At 47.4% G+C, this 21571-nt stretch overlaps 1 protein-coding gene across 1 annotated transcript; it reads left to right on the top strand.

Moving 5' to 3' along the window:
• The first annotated feature begins 19878 nt into the window (after positions 1-19878).
• On the top strand, positions 19879-20958 carry LOC149352022 (uncharacterized). Its single transcript, XM_089575660.1, has one exon. It carries the CDS (start codon positions 19879-19881, stop codon positions 20956-20958), a length of 1080 nt encoding a protein of 359 aa, XP_089431786.1.
• Positions 20959-21571: the final 613 nt, after the last annotated feature.

Raw genomic sequence — 21571 nt, forward strand, 5'->3', positions numbered from 1 at the left:
CACAATATGGCAACAGTGGCCATATTTACCCCAGAGGTAGCCCCCATACACCTAATGCCATGAAAAAAAAATGTTCGATAATATTATATTGTCCAAACTTCAAACTATTGATTAATGAAGTATATACTTGCTCTCCGTTAGACAACTACATGCTAGAAGATGTTATAAACAGCTTTTTCAGTACTCTATAACTTGTTAAATATAAGAATTCTTGTGCACACAAGAAAGTTATCGGTCACAAATGAAGTTATTTTCCAGGCCAGAAATTTCCATGCTTGCACAAAGATGTCAACGATATTTAAATGGGTATGTGCATCTATATGCAACAGGCCCATGATAAGCATACTAGCTGTCAACAAGCATCATGGTATGCAAGAGTCCAACCTCCTGCGCCTCGTTCAAGCCTTCATCTGCTCCCGCATCACCTACTCTGCACCCTACCTACGTCTCACTCGTGCCGAAAGCGAACGGCTAGAGGTGTCACTGCGAAAAGCGTACAAGTCGGCCTTGGGCCTTCCCATGTCCACAGCTACGCATAAGCTCATGGCTCTCGGAATCTCCAATACCGTGAGCGAACTTATTGAAGCAACCCTCACTGCTCAATACGAGCGGCTCTCGCTCACACACGCTGGCCGAGCGGTACTGCAGCAAGTTGGGATCTCCCCGCCGAGAGCGGCCCCAAGTTAGGCTGAACTCACCCCAAAATATCGCCAAAATCTCCGCATCCCACCCATTCCCAAACGGATGCACCCGGAACACCATGCCGAGAGACGGGCTGACCGTGCACGTCAATTCGAAAAACGCTTCAGCGGACGTCCGGACGTCACGTATACGGACGCCTCTTACCATCCCTCGAAGCCAGCGACGGTGGCGGTAGCTCTCGCCCCTCACCGCAGCTGGTACACAGCCTGCAGCATTCGCAATGCAGAAACAGTCACCGCAGCAGAGGAGGTCGCCATTGCGCTAGCGCTAGCTGACCCTGATATCAAAGTCGTCTTCAGTGATTCTCAACAGGCTATCCGCAACTACGATGCTGGCCGTATCTCTTGCCAGGCGTTACACATTCTCCTTTGAACTGCACCCTCTTCCAACTCTCGCTTACTTCTTTGGGCTCCAGCCCACGAGTCGCTCAGCGGAAACGCCCAGGCGCACACTCTCGCCCGAGATCTCAGCTGCCGAGCAGAGTGTATGATCAGCCTCTCTGCTTCCTCTGACACTTATATCTCACGCGCTTCTCTACTCACCACTTACACGGACATACTCCAGCACTACCGGCTCGAAAGATGTCTCTATCCTTCCGCACACCGTGATCTAACAAGACGCGAGGCCGTCCAATGGCGCAAACTACAAACTGGCAGTTTTCCAAACCCCCTTTTATACAGCAGGATCTTTCCGCAACAGACAGACCCCATGTCCAAACACTGCTCAACTCCAGCCACTCTCATACACATGGTGTGGACTTGTACACATTACAACACAAACAACTCAAACACCCCAGAAACGTGGGAGTCTCTCCTGCGTACTTCCGAGCCGGCAGACCAACGCCGGCTTATCCAGCGCGCGGTGGAGGCCGCGACATCCCAAGCGATCCCCGCCGACCTCCTCTAAGCCAGCGCAACCAGTCCTTGGACTGGTCCCCTGTTTTTGTGAGTAATAAAAGAGATCACCACCACCACCACCCAGCGTAACCACGGTGCGCCGAGCAGCAGCTGCGCGCCGCTGCCGCGAGGAGGCGCTCGCTGTGATGACGTCACTTTCGATACTTTCGGCAATGCGGTTCTGTGCTAATCTCAGTCGAGATTAGACGTAAATCAGAGAGCTGTTGGAAGATTAGCACTAGGTGCCCACGGCAAAACCACAAACGAGGCAGTACAAGGTGATATGGGCTGGGCATCGTTCGAAGCACGGGAAGCTAAGAGTAAAATACTATATGAAGAACGCCTGAGGAAATTGGAAGATAACAGGTGGGCAGGTAAGGTATTTAAATATTTATACAGAAAGAGTGTTGACTCACAGTGGCGGAAAATAATTAGAAAACTAACCAGTAAGTATGCCGGTCATGAGAACGGAGAAGGAAAGAGCATTAAACGACAGGTTAAAAACCCGGAAGTTAAAAATTGTATTAATTCAATGGAAAAGAAACATAGTGTAGAACTATATCGATACTGGAAAAGGCAGATCAGGAAAGAATTTTTCTATGATAACACAAGAGGCATTGCCCTACTTTTTGAAGCTAGGTGAGGGTGTCTTAGAACGCGCAGCTACAAAAAGAAATTTAACGAAGAAGATGACACATGTGCAGTGTGTGGTAGATCTGTGGAAACAATTGAACATCTCATACACAAATGTGCTGGTATCCATCCGGACATCGATGCAGGCGCAGTCACTCTTCCGGAGGCCTTAGGGTTTAAAGATAACAATGGTCATGTGAATAAATCTGCAGTGGATGTTAGCAAAAAGCGATTGGAGGATTGGTGGCTGAAAAGCAGAGATGTGGCATAAGGTTAGAAGTGTAGGAAACCGTAGGTAAAGAATATGGTGAATCTTAATGAGAATTGGCAACACAGTTAAAAAAATAAAGAAAGAAAAGCTGAGCATGGTGGCAATTGCCACCACCCCGTTTCAAAGGGAGCGCTCCTATCCATCCATCCATCCATCCACCACGCCAGAGGGAGAGAGACAGAGCCCCAACTCGTCTCGTCGCGGTCGTCCCAGCGTAACCACGGTGCGCCGAGCAGCAGCTGCGCGCTGCTGCCGCAAGGAGGCGCTCGCTATGATGACGTCACGCCAGACGGAGATATATCGGGCTCCGACCCGGGTCGTCGCAGTCGTCCCGGCGCAACCACGCTGTGCGTTTCAGCCAGGCCATGTCGTCCGACATGCACAAGGCAAGGCTGCAACAATTCGCTCAAGCTAGGAAACGACGGCGGGCTGAAGAAACGGATGAAGTTGCTTTCGCAATTTCCTGGCTTAACCAAACTGAGCCTCTGCCAATTTTTTTCTTGTCAGACTCTCACAAAATTCAGCGCATTTTTTTAAAAAGAAACAAAAACAGCACCGCGCGGACGGCTCTCGCCAGCGCGTGTCGTAAAACAGGGGAGAAGGAAACCCCAGAGAGCGACTAGCTTTGTGTCTGTGGCTGCCCCCCCCCCCCTCCCACCGCTCGACGAGGCAACGCGCCGAGGGATTGCGTCAGCCATGACGTCATTGTTCTGGAATGCCGGAGGCGTTTCTACTCGAAACTGACGGAGAGGGCGTAGCCTTGCATGTGCTAAGAGAGGCCCTCCCCCTCTTCACTGGCGCGTCAGCGGCGGCGCCGCACCGGAAAACTCTCAATGCTCCTCGAAGCCACTCCTGGTGCTTTGACCAATGGGAACGCGCGCCCGGCGCGAGAAGATGGAGACTGCACGGCCGATACTGTGTGTATGTGCCTTGGCCTTGGCGAGAAGAACAAACAGACGTGGAACAAGCCTGTATAAGAAGGGCGTTGACCGCTGTCGACTAGCACGAACCGCCGTTTAAGCTTCAGTGAAGCGCGCCCGCTCGACTCCCGGAATAACACCACTCGCCCAGCCGCGGTTCAACGAGGCAGCGCGCGCCAGTCTATGGAACGGCACCGTCATGAATCTCCGGTCGTCGGACTGTCACAGTGCCCGGTGAACAAATTGTGTTTTGTTTGTTTGCCTCTGTCTTGTGTTAGTACACTTTAGGTGCAATAATTCTTTTGTATTGTAATTTCTCTCGAGTGTAACTTTGCACGAGCTGGATTGTTTTGTTAATCACTTTGTATGTGCTCGTACTGGTGATTGTGAAATCCTCTGTATCGTCTCATTGCTGTATAAAGTTGTTTTTGTTTGTGAACCTTTGGCTCCGACCCATTCTCTGGCTTGCGACCGGCGAAAGCTGGGCACCAAACGACCAATAACCTCTTGTCTCTTGGTAGCTGGTCTCCGCTGAGCTTGCCACGCTGTGTCGAGGGCATCTCCTTTGAGTCCGAGACCGCTACCCCCCCCCCCCCCCCCCCCCCCCCCCCCCACGCTCTAAGGGTGTCTGGGTACGCTAGCTAAAGTGCGCTAAAGAAACTTAGTGGTTTCTTCAAATTTTACTGAGCGCCCCTCTTTACTGGGCTTTGTGAAAGAAGTTTGTGCTTCTGTGGGGCTTCTGATAGTTCAGTTTTCTAATGAGTACTTGTTTCCTGTTTCGCGTAAGAGTCTGTACAAGGATTTGATAACGATGCTCTTTCCGCCGCCATTGTACCGGTCCTGTGTACATTGGCCTCAAGAGTCATGATGTGTTAACGCGAGTGTGCAAGATGTCCATCGCACCCAGCACCAAAACGTTTTTCTACTAATTACACACCGAAGCTCTGCCTGTTTACACGTGACTCCATAGGAAAAAACATTTTTGTGCCTTCTGTTAACTGCCGTCTGTGCAGTGTACCTGAAACCATTTAACACTGTTTCATTATCTGCAATGGTGCGTTTTTGTTTTGGGATACGTGGCAGAGCACGGTAAAGAAAGGCTTTGTTTTTAATGCCAACAGTGTTCGTTACTTTGCGGCTATTGAACCTGATTGCGAACCACATGACATGTTTTTCCTCAGTGGAGTTTATAGCCTGCGGAAAACGCGCATAGCCGGACCGCAGCGCTGAACCTCTTGTTTCAGCCAGAAGGCATTTCAGTCGAACGATGCTCCAACGCAGGGCCATTTATGATGAAAGGGACTTTCTGCGCAGTTGGTGCGGTGTCTATCTGTGAATAACACAAGCTGCCGGGCTACTTGGTGTTGGGCCATATCTTCAGCAGCGCGAGCACATTCAAGAAGAAAAAAAGAGACAGACAGGAAAGAGCGCTTTTAGCTGTGTTGTTTTTTGTCAAGCTAGTGCAGTGTCGTGCTTTGTAAATATCCCCTTTCTGTACATACATAGCCTCGTGTAGTAAATACCATGCTGAAAAGAAAAACATGCGGCGATGGCCTAGTGCTCTCATGCCGTGACCACGCGAAGCTTATCTGTTCGCGCCGCTGCGGTTTCGAGTCCCAATTTCGGCGGTATTTTATTTCTTTATTTTTTTATGGTTTTCCTTGGTCACCCTCAAGGTAAAGCTTCACGTTAACTGGAGAGCTGGTTTGACCTCGTGAAGTAGTGCTTTCGTATTAAAAAAGGCCGCCAGATTCAAGCTTAGGTGAGCTTCGAAAACTTCTGCGGGCCTGTTTGCAGGACGCTACAAGCTTTGGCTCAGCTATAATATAATAGTATTATAACAGGAGTATAATAGTATTATAATAGTATAATAGTATTATAGTAGTAGTATTATAGTAATAGTAGTATAGTAGTATAATAGTATAATAGTATAGTATAATAGTATTATAAACAGGAGTATAATACTCCTGTCAAGCGGGCAAGTTAAGTGCACTTACGGAAAGTGTACTTTGCTGTAAGTACACTTTGCCGCATCTAAACGACGCAAGTGGAATGTCACTCGCGGGAAAGTGCACTCCGCCAGGAGTGCGTTCACGGACCATACTTTGCTGGCCGAGTGCGTAGCCTCGACGCCAGCGGTTCCAATGGTACAAAATTTATAATGCACACAAAGTACCGTATTTTCCGGTGTATAAGACGCACCCTTGTATAAGACGCACTAGCCATATATGCAAGCTGTCACTGGAAAAGTTCGTATATAAGACGCACCCGTGTATAAGACGCACCCCAGTTTACCCAGTTAGGCCAGTGAGGCTTAATTAAATACGCTTGCGCGACTATCGCGAAATGCACCGTACCTGTGAGCAATTCTTAAGCAACGCTAAGTGATCGAAAAAGGCAACACTCATGCCATACTCGTCCACGTTCTAGCAAAAAAGAACGGAAAAACGATACAGCTCCCCATATGTCCATAACATTTTATTCTACTTGAAACCTTCGAAGTCTTCATCTTCAGATGCGCTATCAAAAGGTTCACCCATTTCTGGAAGCAACTCGGCTGAAACATGCACTACGTACACGGAGCAAAAAAAAGTTGCAAAGGGTGACTAAAAAAGAACGCCGGCTTGTCTTGACAATGGCGAGAAGCGCGATTGTCACCATCTTTTGGCGCTTCTCATTACTTTTGCTTGGGGCCTCCGAAACAGCCGCGCGTTTGTGATCCCGGAAGTCGTCATCCCCGCCGTTTCATAATATAGATCACCTAGAATGTCGCGCACGGCGGTCCCGGTATTGAAGTATTAACCGTGTTACAACCGCGTTATTGGTAGTGATATTTTTTAGGTGAAAAAAGCTTGAGCATGAACTGGAGTAATCGATGAACGCGCAAAAAAAGATGAAAAATTCGCATATAAGACGCACCCTTGTATAGGACGCACCAGCAAATTTTTCGAAAAAAAGCCGCGTCTTATACACCGGAAAATACGGTACTTACAACTTTATTTTACGTGTTATAACACTGTTTTTAGAAAAAAGTTCGTTGGTTATAGCTACAACCGAAGCAACAAAACAAGTAAACGTGATCAGATGCAACATCGCTGCCCGCCGCCATCTTGTTTGTTGTCGAAATTCTGGATAGCCTTGGCTGGTCTTGGCTTTTCTGCTATTTTAATTTTTTTTTTCATCGTTAAAAACTGTTGAGCCTCGCTTTATTTGCACTATCACGTTAAGCAATCAAATATTATTAGTCTTTTTTTCTTTTCCATCGGCCTGTTCAGAAATTCCGCTCATTTTCTGTAGCAATTATTTTTTTACTATGAGTGCACTTTGCTTTCCAGTTTAGCACCGCGTAGCCCAAAGTGTCACTCGGGATGCCAAAGCGCACTCCCCGTAAGTGCACTTAACTTGCCCGCTTGACAGGGGTATTACACCAAGCTCAGCGCCAAACCCAGGATACATACATTGGCAAGGGGACTGCCACGTGAAGCCGGACAGGTTCTGTGTGTATAATGTAGAAAACCAGTTTCCCCCTCCGTCCTGATGCAGCCGCTCTTCATCACCATCGTGCGTCGGAACAGCGCCGGCTGGGCGAGGAGGAAATCTATCGCAAGGGGGAAGCAGATGGATGGATGGAAGAAAACAGCGTTCCCTTTGAAACGAGGTCCTGGCAGTTGCCACGTCATGCCAGGCTTTATCTTTTCCATTCGTTACTCCTTTACATTTATTTTATTTATTTATTCATTTATCAAATACTGCCAACTGCCTCTTGACATTTCTTTAACGGTGTTATAAATCGGCCTATATATTCGTCATTTTGTTTAAATACGTTTTTAATCCTACACTTCTAACATTATGTCACCTCTCTACTTTTGAGCCACCAATCTTCGAATTGGTTTTTGGCTAACTTCCACCGCAGACTCATTCGCATGACCATTGTTACCTCTAAACCCTATGGCCTGAGAGAGAGTGACTGTGACTGTGTCTACATCCGGATGGACACCACCACATTATAGAATAAGGTGTATAATTGGTTCCACAGATTCACCACACACTGCGCATGTGTCATCTTCTTAAGTATCTTTTTGTTGCTGCGCGTTCTAAAGCACCCTGATCTAGCTTCAAAGAATAGGGCACAGCCTCTTGAGTTATCATAGAGCGATTCCTTCTTTATCTGCCTTTTCCAATTTTGGTATATAGTTCTACCCTCTGCTTTTCCTTTGAACTGATCCAGCTTTTACCTTCTGCGTTTTTTACCTGTCGTTTAAAGCTCTTTACTTCTCCGTCCTTGTTTCCTGCACTTACTGGTTAGTTTCTTACTCCTTTTCCGCCACTGTGAGTCGACGCGATTTCTGTATAAGTATTTAAATACCTTAGCTGCCAACCGATTAGTATCCAATTTCCTCGGGCGTTGTTCACATTGTCACGTAGTGGTGACGGGAGCCAGGCAGTGAGGAAGACAGCGAAAGGCGCTTCTGAAAGTAAAATGCTTATTGGGCTGACCTGCGCCCAAAATGGACCGAAAAGACGCGGGTTCGATCCCGGCCGCGGCGGCTGGAATTTCTTTGGAGGAGAAATTCTAGAGGCCCGTGTACTGTGCGATGTCAGTGCACGTTAAAGAACCCCAGGTGGTCGAAATTTCCGGAGCCCTCCACTACGGCGTCTCTCATAGCCTTAGTCGCTTTGGGACGTTAAACCCCATAAACCAACCAACCAAAATGGACCGAATCACTCGGCGGCGGCGAAAGCAACAAGCGGTCGTAGAACAGAATTCCCGCCGCTTTCAGCCGTGCTCAACTGAAAGCTGATACACGCAAAGTTACCACAACATTCGGGACAACATATAATCTGCTGCGCCTGGATGCAATCAATCGAGATAATTCTGGTCGCGTCTTGCATAACAAACAAAGCGATAAAGCCGCGTGTCGGCACGTTTGAAGAATGAACAAACAAACAGTACAAAGATTCGCGGCATTACTCCCCTCTCAAAGAAGCATCGACCCGATGCTTTGAAACAAATAAAACGGACTGTGCGCAATTAACACCGAGGATGGAAACAGCGTCCTATTAGCGCGCCTAATAGAGCTTTAGACGGACGACATGGACAACTTCTAGTCGTACGCGGCGTGGGATGCAGTCATTTCCTCAGCGTCTTCATAGTCCAGTTCACCTAGTCGACGAAGAACCTTGTACGGGCCGAAATAGCGGCGCAAAAGTTTTTCGCTCAATCCGCGGCGGAGAATGGGCGTCCAAACCCAGACTCGGTCTCCTGGTTTGTGTTCCGGCTTGCGTCTTCCTATAGGTTGTAGCGCCTGGCGACGGTCCGCTGCTGGTCTTTGATCCGTAATCGAGCAAGTCTTCGGGCATTTGCGCGCTGAAGATAGGCGGTGATGTCGACGTTATCTTCTTAGGTATCGTTGGGCAGCATGGCGAATGCCAGTATCAGTATCGTGCTTTTCCCTGTAGATCTGCCCATCGTTAACCAATATACCGAAATATTTGTATTCAGCCACTCTGGGTATCTCATGGCCTTGTAATGTAAGTATCTGATCAGTTGTATTAGTTGCAGTGGAATCAGCTGCGGGAGCGCCACCTCGAAGGCTACGCGGAACTCCGCAGAGCCGGTGAAAGTCTCTTTATCCGGCCAGAGTCACGAGCGGTTGTGGTCGCGCTCTCGTCGCCTCCCGCGACAGGCGCACGGAAGGTCCGTGGTCCCCCGCCGCCAGACTTCTGGTTCAGAGCAGCGAAGCGAGCGCAGAAAACCATCGGGCGAGGGTGTTGTCGAAACGCCTCCACTCTGGACTGCTGGAAACCGGTTCCACCGCCGCTTCCACCGTGCTAGCGCGAGGTGCCCACTGCAGTCCAGGGCTCCGGAAATTTCGACCGCCTGGGGTTCTTTAACGTGCACTGACATCGCACAGCACACGGGTAGAGTCTAGTACACTCTAACACGGGCCTCTAGAATTTCGCCTCCATTGAAACTCGACCGTCGCAGCCGAGATCGAAACCGCGTCTTTCGGGCCAGCAGCCGAGCGCCATAACCACTGAGCCACCGCGGCGGGGTACGAGTCGATTGAAAATTGTGAACAGTAACAAATAATCCTGGCTGCTTCTGTAAATATTCAGTGCCTAGCGAGTGTCTTGCTGAAGAATAATAAATGTGCATGCATCCTATAGTGCGCACGTACACCTGGTTTTTACCCACGCCCCCTTTCTTTGGCCCGTACCTAAGAGCTTGCTCAAACCTGCCCAATTTATAGTTGATTATGTGCTTACTTTATGCCTACTGATTAGCCCTGACAGCTCTAATAGTCTATCTTTTCTATTAAGCTGAAAACTTTCATATTCTAGTGCTTCTTAACATTCATTGTCTCCTAGGAGAGCTTGCCATTATCTTGCCTAACTACTGTATACCTCCTACTTTCATTGCGCTCTACGTTAGTTTTTCGTAGTACATACCTAGAGGAAAAACACTTCATGCACCAAGGGAATGCCGGGAAGACGAGGTTTCGTGTTTGGTTTGGCTATTGTGCTGGACCGAAAGCGGGTATTCAATCTGTTTTCCCGAGGCAAACCTCAAAGGAATGCTTTGCGAATTTGTATGCGAGACAAGCTACATACCAAACCTCCTCTTCCCGGCAGGTCCTTCGTGGGCGAAGCACCCGTAAAAAAAAAACTCGCGTAGACGGTGGCGCCACTTTTCCCTCTACGTAATTTTGACAACCTCTATGCTGTCTCCCACGGACAAAGATAGCCAAAGAACAAATCCGAGCTTCATCTATCGGACGCGCCAGCAAGCTTACTCTGACGTAGCACAACTGACCCCCTCTGATCAGAGGAGTCGGCTCTCCTCTCTCTGGAGTGTCTGAAGCGTGAACGTACGATTATTGAAGGCAAATATCGTCAGTATGGCACGCCTCAATTCCACTGCGTATGCGCGTGTATTCTGCCGCTGTCGCAAAGATGTGTTTATGCATTGTTGTTGGGTTATTTATTTGGTCAGGCTGACTGGAGCCATTGGGCCCGGCGGCCTCCGCAGCAGCAGCACATTGACAGGCCGCCGCTTGGACATCTGGGTCTGAGCTGCGCATGAGAGTCTCCCACTTGCTCTATATTTACGATCTCCCGGACAGACATAGCAGTATCGCGCACTGGTGGTGCTGCTCGACCAAGAGCTTTTGCAGTGCCTATTTCGTTCCCACGGGAACGCCGCTCGCCAAAAATCAAAACCATTTAAGTATTTTTACGTGCCAAAGCGCATCGAGGGACACCGCAGAGAAGGGCGGCGGCTTAATTTGGATGACTAGCCATGGCTTCTTAACGGGTACCGAAATCTAATGCATTTCACCTCTAACGAGGTGGGATGGGGAGGCGAGCTAAATTTTCTCGTTGAAGGAAGAGTGATAAAGGTAATCAGCCTTTCTCTTCGGACACAGCTGTATAAAGTGGCAGCGACCCTAGCTACGAGCATCCTAAGACAGCGGTTTAGATGGCTGCACGCCAGGAAAGCACATGACTGGAAGGCTGGACACAGCGGTGCGATCATTGTGTGCGCACGATATATTCAGAAAAACAAGAAGTTGTTGAAGTTGTTGAAGTTTATTTCTCGCTCTCAGTGGTACAAGTATTACTTACAGTATTACAAGTATTACAGTGGTACAAGTACAAGTATTACTGGGAGAGAGAGGACGCAGGGAAAAAAGCTGCTTGAATGCAGCTTGAGAGGCACCCTGCGCCCACACTGCTGAGGCAACGTATTGCCTCAGTTGTTAGTTTACAAGACAGCTACAGGTGAGGCACTCGAAAACAATAAATAAAGTATCAACATGAATATAATATCTACAGTGGCACTTAAACATTAGTATCACAATCACAACAAAAAGCGTCATAAATACTCAAAAAACCAAAAGCATCACATCAACCAGGTGTACAACAGCAGAATTCACACGTGTTACAGCTTTAATCACAGTTCGGAACAAGTTGTAATTAAATGTCTTCAAAAAGATACAAAATGGTTTTTAAGCTCTTTACCGTGATGCATTTTAGCGATATGTTGTTATTTTCTAAAATGTTTAGGTATTTCGACAGAATAAAAGATAAAGATTGCATACCGTATTTGGTCCGACAAAGAGGCAGTGACCAAGGAAAATGAGAGCGGGTATCGTAGACGGTTGAATAGCGAGACATTTTTAGAAGTGAGAGAGTGGTTTCATTGTTAGTAAAAACCGCAGTTTTGTACATTGATAGCAATCTGAAAGGAAACAAGGCAGTGAACTTTAGAATGCCAAATTTAATGAAGTATGGATGTGTGTGGGTCTGCCTCGATACGTTTGCTATGAGTCTAATTGCCCGCTTTTGTACTGTTATTAGTTTGGATATGTTGTGCTGGGTCGTCGTTCCCCAAACTGTGAGACAGTAAGAGACAGTAAGAGATTCGCCATCTGAGATAAACGCGCGCCATGTGGTCGGTGTTCATATAACTCATTCTTAGGTGTTCTGTTTGGTAAGCTGCTTCAGGGTAGAAGACTGACTCGCATAACGAAACGCAGACTGGGCGGCGACACAGCCGACAAGCCTGGCCGGCGAGCGCCGAGCTCAACATCTCAACGTCTGGCGGGTCCCTAAGTATGCGAGTAATCGTGCTTTAATTCAATAGAATGCTATCATGATCTTACGGCCCATGCAGCCTACACCAAGTGGATCAAGACATCTGATATCGCCAATGCACGCTGTTTTCACACAAAAGGATAACACTGCGCGCCAAATGAGAAACACTATAACGTACGTGGCAGTACGCACAGGTAGCATAAACACAGCGTCGAGCCGACATTTAAATTCATGAATTTTTCGCGAGCCCAAGCGACATCCGAGCTATGAGGAATGTCGCAACGGAGGCCCCCAGATTAATTTCAACCACCAGGATACTTCTTCGCGCACCGAAATCTCAACACACGGCCATTTTTGCACTCGGCCTTTCTTAATATGAGGCCGCCACGGTCGGTTACCGAGCCCGTTCTCTCCATTCCCGTAACAAAACACACACATATATATATATACAGGGTGTTTCACCTAAGACTTTCTGCAATTTTTAAAAATAAGCTATTTGAATTAGATGCGCGCTTTTTCTGGCATAGCATTGTCAGTGGTGTATTACATCATAATGCAGCTAAGACGTGCTAACTAGCAGGCTTGTTAACCAATATTTAATAGTTAACTTTTAAACTATTACCGTTGGGCTCCTTAATTATTGAGAGGCATGTAGCCCACGGTAAGTGATGCCCATATTCGTTTTTAGAATTTCGAGAACGCGATTATCCTCGGCGCTGTGGCCCAACAAATTTTGGCTATTTCGACGAGTTACGTGCACTGGAGAGGTTGCTTTGCCTGCAAGCTTCTCAAACCGCATGTATTTTGGCGCGATGTAGGCGAAATTTGTTAGGCCACAGCGCCGAGGATAATCGCGTTCTCGAAATTCTAAAAACGGATATGGGCATCACTTACCGTGGGCTACATGCCTCTCAAAAATTAAGGAGCCCAACGGTAATAGTTAAAAAGTTAACTATTAAATATTGGTTAACAAGCCTGCTAGTTAGCACGTCTTAGCTGCATTATGATGTACTACACCACTGACAATACTATGCCAGAAAAAGCGCGCATCTAATTCAAATAGCTTATTTTTAAAAATTGCAGAAAGTCTTAGGTGAAACACCCTGTATACATACAGGGTGTTTTTTTTAGAAGGTCCAAAATTTTTAAAGAAAGGTAAATTCCTTTAGATTTATTTTAACCCTGGAGCTATACTGAGGGCTACGGCGGACACCAGGTAAGAGGCAAACTACTTTAATTAGTTCGCTAATTAACTGAATACGTTAATTAACTTTTCTAATTTTTATTTTAGCGGATATGTCGTATTAGCAGAATTGGAGATCGTCTTCCAAACAGTCCAGCCAAGAAAAAAGATTTTCATGAAAAAATTTTTTGCGCGCGTAACGAAGCGAGAAAAAGTCACCCTGGTAGGCAGCTTCACACAGTAACACAGCGTCTGTGAGCGCCTGTGACGTAGCTCGCTCCGCCCTGCACTTTGTGTCAATGCGTTTTTCTTCCAGTGCGGCATTCCGTGAGGCCGCGGAGCGAAGCGAGATAAGCAGCGATAGCGCAGGCCGCCAGTCCGGGACGCGTGACGCAAAGCACAGGGCGGAGTGAACTACGTCAGAGGCGCTCCCGCCGCTGCGTTACGGTGTGAAGATGCCTACCAGGGTGAATTTTTCGCGCCTCGTAACGTGCGTGAAAAGTTTTTAATTGAAATTGTTTTTTCTCGGTTGGACTGTTTAGAGGACGATCTCCAATTCTGCGAATACAACATACCCCCTAAAACCAAAATTAGAAAAGTTTATTAACATATTTTGTTAATCAGCGAACTAACTAAAGCAGTTTTCCTCTGGCCTGGCGCCCGCCGTAGCCTCCAGTATAGCCCCAGTGCTAAAATAAATCTAAAGCAATTTACCTTTTTTTAAAAATTTTGGACCTTCTAAAAAAAACACCCGGTATATATATATATATATATATATATATATATATATATATATATATATATATATATTCACCACCAGAGTTGCCCGTACGGCGCTGGGAATGTGCGACTGTTAAACTCAAATTTGCCGGTGGTAGCCGCTTCGTTAGAGGCGAGAATCATGCAGGCACCTGCAGTCACGCCGAGTGTCATGTGCTATAGCTGCCGAATATACCCCGAGTGAATAACACCAAAAATTAATTTCTCCACTGGTTAAGGTGCGTGCTTTTGACACCGGAGAAAGCTTTACACGCTGAAAGCCTGTATACGAAGCCACGGATAAAAGAGCATCGACTATTTCAGACAAGAACAAGAAGCACGAAATGCAAACGCCTGATTCCATTCACAGCAGGCGCCCGCCGGTATCGACAAACCTGCATGATGTTTAGGACACGATAAACTCCGCATGAAGTAATAACTAGGGCCAGCAAGAAGCGATAATTTGGGTTCTTGAAGCAAGGATGCTTTCGTTCACCAAACAGCTCTATGGCAGCTGCACTGAGCCCATTGTCTCGCAGTTGCGTCTACTTTAGCGTGGTAGTCGACGAATTCTGTGCAGCCCGCCACTTCAGTCACGCTGCTTGAAAAGAAAATCACACGAGCCTCGCCCTGATGACGTGGCGGCGATGCTGGCGTGCGGCAGTTACAGCCGGTAATGTCGAGGGGCGGTATTAGATACACAAAACGTTACGAAATCTACTTCAATATTCTGTTCCCAGTAGCAATATCATTGGAGCATCGAAACTGTTTTTGCTTGCGCAAAATGCAAAAGAAAGCACAAGCGCATCAAAGCTATCTCCTTTCGCAGCGAGCCACGCAACAATTTTGACGCACGCTATCATGCGTTTGCTTAATCTCATTTTAGAGCAGCAGTCCGCTCCAGCGTGCGCGCGTGGAATATCGAACGCATAGACAGTGCGTCTTTTGCACAACACCGGACAAGCTTTCGTCGAGTAACGCCCCTTTCGTCGAGTAACAGTTGCGAAGGCGAGACGGTAGCCGATGGCATCGGCCGTTCGGTGAACTGCTTTAGAGCACACTGCTAGGCGCTAAGGTAGGAAGGCCAGAGCCTCCAACGTTTATGGCGGGCGAGACGGCATCGGCGGTGGAGAGGACGGAGGCCACTTACACCCTGTACGGCTTCGGCAATGACCTGGACTGGCGGCAGACCTGCTTTCTGGAGCCGCTGCCCCCGAGCCGGTACTGCGCCTACTGCGGTCGTGTGTGCGCTACCATGATGATGCTGCCCTGTTGCCACATCGTCTGCGCTAGCTGCTACAACCAATGCATCAAGAGGAACTATATCTGCGTGTTGGATGCGCAGCGATTCCGGCTGCACGATGCCGCTGTAATGGTCTACACCATCCAGGACCTGGCCTCAAAACACGTAAGCGTCGACCACCAAGGCTGCCCTGCCTAGTTTTCTTGAACTAAGACATCGCGCTTCGCAACTTAAAGGGGCCTAACTATATTGCCCGAAATAGTCTGCAAACATCACTGCCCTGATATCAATACACAAACCCGGCGTCGCCCAAAAAGTCACGGCGTTACAAAACTCGCGGGAAAAGCGAACGTCGCTCGCAAAATAGACCGGAAGTCGGGTACCCGCGACGCCTCCTGCTAGTCTCGCGAGTCACTTCTGGGCGATGCATGGGCTAAATTTTATGCAAACCCAGAACCTGATCGGCGCGGTGAGGCAGTAGTTCAGCGGTCCTCAACACATGCGCGTAGCCATCGCAAGGCGTAACGCCGAGAATTATCGCCTCGCGCGGTTAGCGCTTGAAAGCGTACACAGGACCCCTTGCGCTACGCTATACCTCCTCTTACAGATCCACTGAGACTAGCGGCTCTATTCGGATTTGTTTGCACTGCAGCTGGATGCATCGGCGATCACGCGCTAGGCCTCGGCATACAGTTCTGTGCTGAATGACTGTGCGTGGCACAGTCATAATCTGACGCATGCGATCGAAGTGCTTGACCTTACTAGTCAGGCACTTAGATTGGAATGTCTGTGCTCAAAGCATAACCACCCCTTTTCGGCACCAAGCTCTGTCAAGCCCAGCTTTGCCTCTCAATACGGGTGCCTGCACTGGGATCATGCACACATCTTTACCGGACGCACATTGCGCTGCATGCTAGAATGATCACACAGGGAGGCCCTTGTGGCACACAGCGCTCAAAACTACCGAACACTAAGAAAGTGCAGGACGAACACGAGCGCTGAAACACGAGCATTCCGATCGTGCTCGCCGTGGTTCCTTTCTTATTGTTCCGTCTTTTTGTGCGCGGTGTTTCGCAGTGTGCATTAACTGTCTCAACGTTCTACTTTGCTATACTTTGATATTTTGAGCAGAGCCTCTGAGGTAATTCTACGGCTCAGTTTCCTTCCTCCGTAATTGTCCTACAGTATAACAGTCGCCGCGAGTGCTCCGCAGCTGAGGAAAAGCGAACATGTCTCGTTAAAGGCGTCACAAATTATCGCGCAGGCTAAGCTCGAAACCACCGCAGGTGCCTCGAGGACGCCGAAACGTCGTTTTTCACCTTTTACTTTCTCAGCATTAATTTCAAACAAAGGAATAACTTCTGTCGTTCTTGTAATTCTTGGTAGCATAGTGATGTTGCTACCAAGCAAAACTATACGGCATTATGAATCTACTTTTACAGGGTCATTCCACGCGAAACGTCTGACCGCAAAAACTACCAACGCCGATTCTTTTGAAAACAATTCGGTTAGTTGGCGATTATGCGATTGCAGTTTCAACGAAGTATTGTTCTCGAAGAATTTTTGCTTACGTGAGCGCTCTTTGAAGATTCCGCGAAGAAGCAAAAGTTGGCTGCAGTTAAAAATTTTTAAATCAAGTGCGAAACAGCTTACAAAGATAAGTCTTACTTTACAATATTTTACTTGCGTTTTCCTTCATCTGTCTTGAGTAATGAAGCCATGCAAGATGTGTCCACGTTCTCTTAGTTCAGTAAAAAAGCAAAAAATGTGGATTTTCAAGAGTTTTTTTTTATATAAACGTCGTTAGTCCCAGACACAATAATTTTTCCCTGCTTTCACCTGTTGCTGCAGCTTATGCTAAAAATAAATTCAAACGGTTAAACTGTTCTTTTTAAGAAAGTTACTTCCAAATTTCGCAAAAAAGTGATTTTTTCCTGAGAATTTAGGATCAAGGCCCTCCAGATAAAAATTCGTGAGATGGCTCTTAATATACACACCAACTTCGTTGCTTGTAATCTAGAAATTTTAATTGGAGCAAGTTTTGTTCGACGCGATAAAAAAACTTAAATCGACAACCAGCCTCCTGCGTAGATACTGCCGAACTGTGTCTTCAGAGCAAAACACGAACTATCCAGCTCAATATTAAATGCAACGCACAATATGTGATAGGGGCTCAGTTCTCGAAGCAGTGCTAGCCCAATGGTGCTAGAAATTGTGGAGTTAGCTGTGGATGCAAGCAACAAAGTACAATGAATGTTTGTGCAAGTCATGTGCTCTTTGACATGGTGCATTGATGTACCATAAAGCGAAAACCTCAGATGGTTTTCATCAGACGCGTTGCAAGCTATATTGAGCGCAATAATACGTGCCACCGCATATTTTTATGGCATGAATATGCACTGTGGCTCTCTGCGAAGCGAATATGAGGTGCCACATCTTGTGCGTTGCAGTTCATATTGAACACGATAGTTCGTGCTATGCAGTGAAGAAAGTTCGCCAGTATCTACCGAGGCGGCTAGTCGCAGAGTTCAACATTTTTTTCTCGTCTCAAACAAAATTTACTTGGATTCAAATTTCTTGATTACAAGCAACTAAGTTGGAGTTTATTATGACCAATCTCACGTATTCTTATCTGGAAGGCCTTCATCCTTACGGTCTGAATCTGAGAAAGACACATTTTGCCAACTTTGGAAGCAATTTTCTTAAAAAAGTATTTTCACAATTTTAATTTATTTTAGCATAAGCTCCAGCTGACAGGTGAAAGAGAGGGAAAATTATTGTGGCTGGAATATAAACGACGTTTATGTGAAAAATAAACTCCTTCCACCACATTATCGCTCTTTTAATGAACCAAAAAAACGCGGAAAATTCTTGCATGGCTTAATTGATGAAGTCAAATGAAAGAACAATACAAGTGAAACATTCTAAAACAAAATTTGACATCGTGACCTATTTTACATTAGATTTCAAAATTTTTTAACTCTAACCAACTTTTGCTTCCTCGCGGAAACTTCAAAGAGCACTTACGTCCGCAAAATTTTTTTTCGAGAAAAATACTTCGTTTAAGTTTCGTTCACAGAATTACCAACCAGGCCTTTTTTTTTTTTTCAAATGGATCGGCGGTGGTTGCTTTTGCGGTTTGGAGTGTTTCGCATGGAATGAGCCTATAGTTAAACAAAAATTTGTCTCGGTCCACGGCTTCAATTAAGGTGCGCCACCTACCTGGTTTGGTTGGTCGACCAATTAAACTAGCCGGGGAGGCTAGTTTAATTGGAGCACTTGCTAGGGCGACGTCTTAATGATCTACAACTCGGAGCGCGGACAGCCTGTGTATGCTTTGTTTACGCAGGGCTGCGCTGGCGTGGATTTCAGTAACTGGACCTTTACTTGAAATCGGGCCCTCTTCGAAGTAACACCTTTCCTATTTCGAGTAGTAGATCAATTCGATTTCGCACTGACAGCTGCTGGCTGTACTGTAGCTATCTTAGTAGGGTGACTGTTCCGGGCAAGCCTTTGTCCTGGACGGGAAAATTTTGAAGTATACAATGGTGTAGAAGTATACCCTTATTTTGTGCCATGAAGCTGGGGTCATGTCTATGCTATCTGTACTTTTTTTTAATATGCTTCATATTAGGCTTTCCCCGTAAAAAAATTCCACTACAGTCATTTTAGTTCATTCGCCCTAAAAACAGAACATGATGTTATAAGTCTAATTAAACCCACATCGTTATAATGCAAAAGCTGCATACTCGTATAGGCATTCGTCCAGATTCCTGCGTTTTCAACAGACAGCGTAAAACAAAACATTTCGTTGTACGTCTTCTTGCCACTTGCAGATCCGATGTTGGAACGCTGACAGGGGCTGTGGCATTGTAGGGCCATCGTTCCAGATCTTGGAGCATTACCGGAAGGACTGCCAGCACCATTTAATTAGCTGCCTCAGGTGCGGCAAGGCGATCCCTCACGGAGACGTCGTCGCTCATCTGGCGCAAGACTGCACCCCGGACACGTCGTTGCGGCATCTGCCCTTGCAGACAAATCAAGCCTCGCTGTTGGGAGCCAAGGAAACTGAAAGGCAACTCGAAGGGCAAAACTCGGAGGCTTCCCGAATTCCGGGCGCAGCCGATCAGGATAGGTCCCCCACACATAACCAACGTGCAGACTTTGAGGGCAGAGTTGTCTCATTAGAACCATTAGAAGAAGTTTTAAAACCATGCCATCAGGAACCACGCATCTCGCAGACACTTCAACCGGGGAAAGCGACCGGCCAGGATGAACCGTCCAGCAGTCGCCGCGGAACGCCAGCTCCTACGGATGACAGCAGCAGGCCGCCCGTTGTAGCGAGTGGTGTGTACCAACAGCTCCCAAGCACTGCACGCGCTGAATCTGCAGAAAATAAATTATCTGCCACTCCCCACGAGAACGTAATAGTGGCGATAAAGAAATCATGTGCATATTTAGAAGATGTAATGAGAGAGGGGCTAGAAAATTTACCTTTCCAGACGAAGCCGAGCATGACCACCACACACGAGGGGAGCGTAAGCTCGTCAGAAGTTGCCAGCGCAGTAGTCAAGACAGCGCGGCAAGGGAACACTCAGTACCCGGACAAAACAGCTGCAGAGGCGGTCGCTACGTTACCTGTTTTAGAACGGCAAGACCCCAGCGGGTCGATGGCTAGCGTAGTGACATCGGAAGCAGCCACAGTGCCAGGAGACCTCGTATCCTCGGATGCTGAAAAACAGACTGCTACCGCTCAAGACAGTGGCAAGGCAGAAAAAGAAGGAAAGTGTGATCCTTCCCAAGGTCAACCAGCTATGACCGACAGCGCTGCGCCCTCGCATAGCGAAGTTGAAGGTGACTTCAACTCGCAAGGCAGCGCGGGGGGCGATGGCATGCAAGCTACAACCTCAGACGTCAACCCAACCTCACCAACTTCCACTTCCGTCAGTCCTGCCGACGAGGCATTGTTGTTGCTGCTTTCTGGTTACATAAACTGCATCAATCGCTTCCTGAGCACTATTTTCGAAGGAATCGACGACGTTCACGATTCACTCGAAGAACTCGATCCGGAAGACCTATCCTTCGTCTTAGATGCTTGCGAACAGCTTCGGGAATGCATGAAAGAAGAGTGCCTGGGATGGGGTGCCATGAGGGACCAAATCCAACAGGAAGTAGCAAAGGTGTTTGACGCTATTCGAGGACAGGTACACATTATGTCCCGCGAAGATCTATTTCAGGATCCCGTAGGGAAGAAAATTGATCGCCTGATGAACATGGGCAAGCACATTTTGCGCGAGCGCATCAGGGACTCGGTTCCCGTGCAGTGGCACGTTGACAGATGGTCCGAGCTGAAGGCCAGGGCTGTTGCTGCGGGCAAGGCGGCAGACTACTACTCTGGCATCCGCACCACCTTTTTCGGCTACTTCATTGTCCCCGGTCTTCTTCTGGAGAAAACAGGCAGGAAACTAGCGCTTCGGTCCTCCTTCTACGTGCGCAAGGGAGACTTCGATGATTTCCTCCAATGGCCCATCGAGAAGGAGTTCACGCTGAGCATCCTTCACCCCACGGACAAAGAAAAAGCGCGCCGTCTGGAAGAAGACACGAGGGTGGGTCAAACAGAACGATACGCGAGACCAGGCAACGAAACCAGAGAGCCCGTCTCGAGCAAAAAGAGCCTCAAGGCGAACTACTTTGACGTGAACGGGTATGTCGAAGGAGACAGGCTCTTGCTGCAGTTTGAAGTGAAGTAGTGTCTCGCAGCCAAAGGACTGTTTCGATTTCACCTATTCGACCTGCTCTTCGAACGACTGTCCGTAATAGGAAAACTCAGACCTGTGTTCTCGGCAGCGAAACTATAGCATGCGACGAAGACAAAGCTTTTTTCCCAGATATCTGACTGCTTAAGTGAGCTTGTGTGTGATAAGTGTGTTTTAAACATGTCACTGTGATCTTGACATCAGCAGAAGGTGCGCACCTCACTAACTTTTCAGTCCACTTTCTGTACATCATGCTTTCCCTCAAGCTTTTGTGAATATATGCTCAAGTTGTGCTTTTTATGCTGTATTTTGGAGCCGTAGTACGCTGATCTTCAACGCAAGCCTTGCGATGAGTAGGTACGCGCAGCACTCTTGAGCGAGCTCATACTCTGCTGAATCAACCTCCATTCCGATACTAACCCCCCCCCCCCCCCCCCCCAGAAAAAAAAGTTTCGTCTTTACGGTCTTTCCTACAGCTTTAGAAGAACATTTTCGTTAATTCATTACTGCTGAACGAAGTTGCTATTATCGAATTACCGCTTCGTTTGAGGTTGTGTTAATGACGAAAAATTCACAGGAGCAGCTTCAGAATCGCCTAAATAGACCG

Source organism: Amblyomma mixtum, chromosome 3 (genome assembly GCF_055824585.1).
Source record: "Amblyomma mixtum isolate Tamu chromosome 3, ASM5582458v1, whole genome shotgun sequence".
In the NCBI taxonomy this organism is placed as follows: domain Eukaryota; kingdom Metazoa; phylum Arthropoda; class Arachnida; order Ixodida; family Ixodidae; genus Amblyomma; species Amblyomma mixtum.

Coding starts and splice junctions, on each gene's coding strand:
- LOC149352022 (XM_089575660.1), top strand. CDS start 19,879: ATGGCTAGCGTAGTGACATCGGAAGCAGCCACAGTGCCAGGAGACCTC.